Source organism: Argiope bruennichi, chromosome X2 (assembly GCF_947563725.1).
Source record: "Argiope bruennichi chromosome X2, qqArgBrue1.1, whole genome shotgun sequence".
NCBI classification, from domain to species: Eukaryota; Metazoa; Arthropoda; class Arachnida; order Araneae; family Araneidae; genus Argiope; species Argiope bruennichi.
The window spans coordinates 30572405-30580508 of NC_079163.1; the positions used below are offsets into that span (position 1 = coordinate 30572405).

The 8104-nt window shown below is 25.8% G+C and overlaps 1 protein-coding gene across 4 annotated transcripts in view; it reads left to right on the plus strand.

Annotated features, from left to right (window-relative positions):
- Positions 1 to 6389, plus strand: part of LOC129960563 (polycomb group RING finger protein 3-like) — a 28838-nt gene extending 22449 nt beyond the window's left edge. For all 4 annotated transcript variants that reach the window (XM_056074050.1, XM_056074053.1, XM_056074049.1 and 1 more), the window contains 4 exons: positions 792 to 857; positions 1393 to 1616; positions 1936 to 2016; positions 6225 to 6389. In XM_056074050.1, coding sequence (XP_055930025.1) covers positions 792 to 857; positions 1393 to 1616; positions 1936 to 2016; positions 6225 to 6272 — 419 coding nt within the window. In that variant the 3' untranslated portion in view covers positions 6273 to 6389. The remainder of the gene's footprint in view (positions 1 to 791; positions 858 to 1392; positions 1617 to 1935; positions 2017 to 6224) is intronic.
- The last annotated feature ends 1715 nt before the right edge of the window (positions 6390 to 8104 follow it).

Sequence of the window (8104 nt, forward strand, 5' to 3'; positions counted from 1 at the left end):
ATTCTAATCTCTGTGTAATGAACTAAAAGTTATTAAAATGTGGACAGTATTCGTGATGCGGCTTAATCGAAAATAAAAATTGTAATTTGTCAAAAAAAAATTACATGTAAAAATTTAATAAATATAAAAAAATAAAACACTTGATTTCTTCACATAACCATATTGTTTATATATTAATTTTACAATTATTTTCAGTTGCTTAATCTGAATTCCTTTGAAAGTCATTTGCATGTTTTTATTTAATTACACTTCGTTTATTCAGTATGAAAAAAAAATTGTAAAAAGAAAATATATACAATTTTAGGCATTTCCCAATTTTCTTATATTTAGACAGCTTTCTACAAAAAGTAATCTCAAAACTCAAAGGGGAACAATGAATCTAACTTTTGCTTAGTCCTAAGCTTTTCTTTTTTATATTGGATTTTTTCTATATATTGGAATAGTATTCGAATTAACTATTAAATTTAATATTTTTAATAAAATGACAGAAAAAGTTTTTAAAAGAAAATTGTAATTTTCTTGATTTTGAACCTTAAAAGCAGCCTTTAAATACTTATACTTACTAATACAAATACTTACTCATGTAAAGGCTTAAATATTTTTAACTTTTTATGAAGTATATTGAATTCTGATATTAAGAAGGGTTTCCTTCTTGCCCTTGTATTATGTTGCTAAATTCTATGCAAGCATGCTTAATATACTGTTTATTGTTAATTTTTAGGACTGTATTCGTTACATATAGTCGTAAGTATTTACTTTGTTTACAAAATAACTTCATTTGTTTGATTTAGATGAAGTAAGACGTGAAAGAGACTTCTATAAAAGAAGAGGAATGCCTTACCCTAAAACTATACCTAGTAAGTTTTTGAAAATTGAACTGTTTCATTGTCTGTGATATTTACTTGCAGTTTCACTTTTAATATATATATATATATTTTAATTCTGATAAGAAGAAAAGTATAAAACTGAAATATAAAATTCCATTATTTATGTCTTATTTCCTGTAGTGTATTTCCTTTATTTATTCATAAAAAAATTATTGAAGCGGTATTTATTATTGCTTTTAAATAATTGTAAATGATTTATGTAAAATTTACTTTCCTTTAAGGTCAAATATGATTCATATGTGGAAAGTGTAGCTTCAATTTTTTTATTTTGCAAAATATATTTAATTTCGGAGATTTTTGGAGTAAATTAAAAGTATTATCTTCTTAAAGTATGTAAAGTTGTTTTCAAGCAAAAATATACTCAAAAGAAGAGTTTTAAGAAATATCATGGAAGTAAATTTGACTCTGGAAGAATATTCAATATAACATCACAGGGAGGTCTTTGCTTATTTGTGTTGCATGTATGAATGAAATGTTAATAAATTATTCTTTTTCTCCCTCAAAGACAACTGTATTGAAAAAGAAGCTGGTTTACAGTCTTCGTCCAAGTTAGAAAATTCTGACTATCACAGATCTGATGAACAAGTTAATATTTTACTTGAAGCTCAAACTACAGCATTGAAACAAATGCGAAGAAAGTTTATACGATGTTCTGCACAAGTTACTGTGACTCATCTAAAAAAGTTTATTGCCAAGAAAGTTTTTAACAATATGGATAAATATCGTGAGGTGAATGTTAATATTTTTTCTGAGTTACTTTCATTTATGTTGTTGTTCTTCTCTTATGCAACGTCTAATTATGTGAATTTTGTATTGTATTGTTTAATTTAAATCTTCAATTTTTGAAAAATTGTGTTTGCTTATTTAGTTTCCTAATTTCTGCTTAATTCTGGAATTTGTAGTGTTATCTCTTTTGTATTTTTAATATTCAGATTATTGCTTAAATCTTTGATGTTATTTTCTGTCTTATGCTTAGTTTGTTTTATAACTTGTCTTGTGCTTGAAGCTTTAAATTACCTTTTTTTTTTTTTTTTTTTTTTTTGTTTAGGTTGACATTTTGTGCAATGAAGAAATTTTAGGGAAGGACCATACTTTAAAATTTGTTTGTGTTACTAGATGGAGGTTTAAGGTAAATATATTCCATTCATCATAATGACTTTTTATTTGAGATTTGTCAATTCCTGTATTTGTTGGTAGTTGCTTGCTGCATTTTGCTTTTTTTTTTTTTTTTTTTTTTGTCTGTATATAAAATTTTTATCATCTGAATAATCATACTTTTGGGAACTGTAGAGCAAGCTCATTATTATATGAATTTTTTACTGATTTTTAACATGTGTTCATAAATTTATTTTTCACATTTCTCCAAGGTGATGAGATATTATTTTATAGTAGCATATCGATGCACAATTCCCAATGTTATAATATTGAACAATATTGTACAGTATCATGCCTCTGATTGTGCTACTTGGGATTAACTACCTTTGATGGTTTTATTTCTTGTGACCATTATATTGTTGTAATTATAGATTGTCTTCGGTTTCATATTGTCTGATCTTTATCACATTAAATGATTGGTGTACAAGAAGCGCAGGTCACTAGAAAGTCGTTATGTTTATTAAGATGGGGGGGGGTTATATGGCAATGCAAATTTTCTGTATAAATAATATTAGCGAAGCAAATAAAAAAGATGTTAAAGAAAGCCTTCAAAATAAGACTTTTTGTAAAAAGTTTTTATTCATTTGCCTGTTCACTGAAAATTGTTTCAGGTTGCATAACATCATTGAAAATCCTTAAGAACTGCTTATTTTTAATAGTCCTTATATTAGGGCCTTGCAAGTACTTAGTTTTGTCCAGGGCCTTATTTTTCTTTCTGAAGGCGAAAGAAAAATCTGTTAGTGAAAAAATCAAATAATTTTTAAAAAATTAAAAATTAAAAAAAAATTCGAAATTATTGAAAAGAAACATATTTTTGTTTGCATTATTAATAAAGTTAGTATGACTTTAATATTTTAGATTTATTCTTATGTTTTTGACCTTCTACTTTTTGAATAGAAATTATTATGTTAATAAAGTGATTGCAATACAATAAAGAATTTTAACTGTGCAAGGAAGGTACTTTAGTAAGATTTTTCAAAAAATTGCTTAAAATAATTTAATTTAGATTTAATTTTTCTGAAAAATATTCTGCAATTATTAATGGTATTCTATGTTTATCTTAATATAAATAAGCAATTGTGCCTGTTATATGTATTATATTCTACATCTCTCAAATAACTGGGTTAAATTTGGTCAAATTTTTCACATTTATTATTTAAAGCAAGAAAAAAACTATTCTCAACTTTTCAATATGCAATATAAAACATTCAAATAATTACAAAATAGCCAAGATATTACCTTTTTTCTGCATTAACTCTAGGGAAAATTATTCCATATGAAATATTTTTTAAGCTATTTTAAAATCTAATCTGTTACCATTTCAGTGATAAATTCATTTCTGCACAGTATTTCTTTCAATTGTTATTAATTTTTTAAAGAAATTTAAACATATTAAAATTAATGTTTTATTATGCCAATTTGTACTACTCTACCATTTTTTTAATTACCTAAATTTTTACCAGGTTTTTATGTGTTTCAAAGTAGAGGTTTAACAATTCTTAAAAACAAGAATAAGTGAGTTGCTCAGACAGAAACAAGAAAAGTAACTTTCTTACAATCAAATAAAACTTGTGTTTGACAACAGTCATGACTTCAGAATATCAATTAGGTTTAACGTTTTCGGAATTATTTCCTCCAAAATTTCACAGAGAGAAAAAAATTGCACATCTTAACTTTTTAAAGTTTTGCTTTTTCAATGATACCAATTTCATTTTAGTGCAGTTTTTCTTTCGAAGTTGCTCTCAATTCTTTTGGAAATTTAATGCTATGGATTTTGAAATAAGAAAATTTGTAAGTACTTCTCTGTTGGGCAGCTTTAAAACTCTTATCTACTGTACCAATAGTTCTTTTAAAATTTCTCTTTTGTTTTATTACATATATCTTGAAAAGGGTTTTGTATTTTATAAAATGTTATACAAAAGTAGTTTCCGTATTAAAAATTTTATACATGAAAGGATTTTAATCCTGAGCAACTCTGGGTATATCAAATAGTATTTGTATAAAATTGATACAGTTTTTGTATAAAATTGATACTTTCTTGCCCAATTTAATTTCATTCTAACATATAGCTCTATAATGATTAAAAAAAAATTAAACTACAATAATATAGGTTTTTATTTTTTTTTCTCTCTAAAGATGCTTATAAAGTGCTTATTTTTTACTATAAAATTTGACTACTCACCCTAAGTTTGTTTCAAATTGTTCAGTTATATTTTTTCACTCGTCAAAATCTTGTTTATTTAATTCTGATTTATCACTCATTAAGAGTTTCAGCGATGTATTTCCTGACTATTTCAGTTTGTCATTGCTTTTAAAGTATTATTTTTCCCAGTTGTATTTGCATACACGTATTCCCCCTCCCCCTTCAAAAAAATTGTTCTTTTCTTAATACACAGAAGCTGTAGCAAATGTTTTCATTAAATTCTGCAAATTTAATTTGCCTGAAATTTTGTTATTGAATTCTATATACATATAATTAAATCTAAAAAAGGTAAAATATATTTACCTCTCAGTTTATATATTAAATGGAAGCTTTTAATGAAGCATTGATGCAAAGGCTTTCTTTTGGGTTTTATTGTTTCTTTCAGCCATTAAAAATGAAACTGATGATGTCAAACATTGTGAGAATGAATTAGTTGTATGGATTATGAAGTTCAAATTGTAAATAGAACTACTAATGCAACTCTTTTTAGGGTATAGTTAATAGCATGTAGTTAATATGCATAAGATATTGTAATTTGTTTGTTTTTTAAATGAAAGAAATTCTCTTAGTTACTTAATCGCATTCATTGTATATTTTAAAATTAACAAACCATTGTACTCACGGCTTCGCCTGCACTTCTTCGTTCTATGTATAAGAAAAAGTTAAATGCGTGTTATTGTAAGTTGTACAGTTTGTAGTCATACAACAGAAATGTAATTGATAAAATTTATATTGAAATTGACTCTGAAAAATTAAGAATCTGGAAAAATTACGGCAATGAAAAGGATATCACTATAAGGCTATTTTTTTAAATTTTTAAATGGCGTAAAATATTTGGGTAGTGATTTGTACAAATGTTATGGTGGGGGGGGGGAAATAATTTTTTTTTTTTTGAGCGCCTACTTTACCCACTTAGAGGGGCATAGAAGCTTTTTAATAACTCATTTAATCCTTCTAAATAATAAAGAACATGTATACTGAATTGTTTGAATCCATCTAGATTTGTGAAATTATATAGGGTTCAAACAAACGGAAATTCAATTTTATACGTGTACATCAAGATGTTGGAATTTTCTTTCGCGCGATATTTGTTGCGGCTTAATTTCTATATTGTATATGAATTTGAGCTATAAATTTGTTAAAAAAATTCTGTAATGCACTGATAAAAACATTTTTAATGCTCATTATTTTCTTGATACATTTAATTCATTATTGTGAACTCATGTAACTAGTTTCTTATATTTACTCTTTGCACTCGTAAAATTAGTTACCTGTATAACTATTCATTGAATGTAAGAGCTTAATTTATTGTTTCAAGTAATAAAAATTATAATTGTATCAGCTGATTTTTTACTGAAAATTTTTATCTGCAATGGCTTATATAGGGTGCGTGGCGTCATGAAAAGTCCTTAAAGAGGGATTAAATTTGAAAACCATTTTTAAATGTGCGTAGTGTGAAATGTGCATCCATTTCACACTACGCACCCTCTTATAACGTTTTTTAAATCAAAATGACAGAACTTCAATATAATGAAATTTTTATCTGCAGATATTTTTTTTTTGTTTTGCAACAGCAATTTGTAACTGCCTTTGTGGGAATGGCAAAACGGTTTGAAATATCAACTTATGCAATTTGTTTTTGAATAAATAAGTTGAAACTTCAATTTTAAATGAATAGTTGATTTGTAATTTTTTTAAAATACTGCATTATCAGGAATTTGTCATTGCATAGTTTAGAATTCTAGCACATTGGGTAATGAATGAGAAAATTCTCGCTTCACAAACCTTAAATAAAGTCAAATCCATAAACAAAGAAACAATCTTTAAAACTAATTAAAGTAGTCTGAAAATATCGCAATTATGTTATTTTAATTTATGTTTTCTTTAGTATTTATTCTGTGTATGGTAATTTATTAAGTATTTTGATACTGAACTACTTTAGATATATATATATATATATATATTTCCTTTCTTTTCAGGATCCGCCTTTGAAATTATATTATAGGCCAAAATTGGATTTGGCTTAAGTATGTAGCAAAGTAAAATATTCAGTTTAAAACTGTGTGTAGAGTGAAAGCTTCAATCTACATCGTGTATATAGGTTTGTAAAAAGAAATTGTTGTACCATCATGTTTTTGTAAAGAACTTGCATCATTTTTCCATTTTTTTTTTTTTTTTTTTTTTTCCCATCTGAATATCTGATACAGGTATTCACATTGTTTGCATTCAGAAATATTGTACAGATTTGCTGAATGTGTTTTGTAACATCTGTAATTTAGAGAGATTCTCATTGCTTATTCAACAGCAAAGCTGCTGAAAACAGCGCGAATGAATTTCATTTTTTGAAATATTCTCTTTATTTTGTATAATAATGGTTCAATTTTTTTTTTTTTTTTTTTTTTTTTTTTTTTTGTATCTAGCAGTTCAGTACCATTTGTAAAACGTCATCATAATTTATTTAAACATTCTTATAAATATCATTGTGAATTTTAATCATCTTCATACTTGTGAAAAAATGTAAATATTTATATTGTATAACTGTAAAAGAAGAGGAATATTTTTCTTATGTGTTTCTTCAAACAACTCAAATGTATATTTAGACTTCTGATAGGGAAAAATTGTGTGAAAGGGTTTTTCTCTTATCAAATATTACGAAATCATGCTCTTGATAATCTTTTTGTTTTCCTTTCATACAGATTTTAAAATTCTTGTTTTTGTGTCCTTATTGACAAGCTGATTAATTCAGTGTAAAGCTGCATTATTTGAGTTATTTTAGGATGCTTTTTCTAAAATAAAGAACAAAAAAAAATTGTTATTTTAAAGATAGCTGTAACAAACTTCATGTTTTTATCCATCAGTTTATCTTTACTTTCAGGTGTTAAAATTTTATGTAGTGATTGTATTATTGTGATCGAAAAATTGAATTTTGGAGACTTGCAGCGTATTTAGTGGCATTGTATGTTAATTTTCAAACTTTTGTGTTTATCGAAGTTGGGATAGCTGTTAATATCCTTATGGTATATTCTTGGTTCTATTAATCATCAAAACAGTTTCCTAATGACTCCCATTAACACTCGCAATTTTCAGAGCAACCCTACATGAATTGAACTCCCCTTCCGAATGGCTATTTACATCCCTCTAATGGAAGTATTAAATCTGTTGCTGCATTGTTTTTGAATAGTTACCTTACTATTTTCAAGAGTTGCCTTTCGTGTTTAGCCTCATAATTTCACTTCAGGTTTTTAATATGAGAATTTTGCTCATTGATTCTGTAATATGATTTTCTTTTTATAAAATATGTTTGACTTTTTCTTTCACATTACTAAAGTAATAACAATGAAATCTTTTTAACACTATTACATACTATGTTTCAGAAAATTTCAATGTTTACTTAATATAAAGAAATTCTTTTAAGAATGTGAAATTTTAGAATATTTAGTTCTTGAAACGCATTTCGAAAATAACGCATTCCTTTCATAAAAATAAGTAGCATATCAATTAAAACTATCTGTAAATAGTTAATTAAATTTAAATAATTTTATTTTGTTTACAAAAATGCATCTGTATTTATGATTTTTTTCTTTTAAAATTTTAATTTCATTATTATATATTTTGATAATAAATATTTATTTTGGATGAAAAAAGTTAAAAACATATTAATTAAGAGTATTTGTAAATTTTTAATTGAATAAAAGTTATTAAAAAAGAAAAAAAAATTCTAGCCAGGTTCGAACCCTGACCTTCCGTATACGAGTCAGTTACCTAGACAACCATGCCATTGGGATCATTGGGACGGGAGTCAAGTTATAAGTATATTAAGCTTTACCAAAAGTTTGAGGACCATTTTCTCGAAATTGAC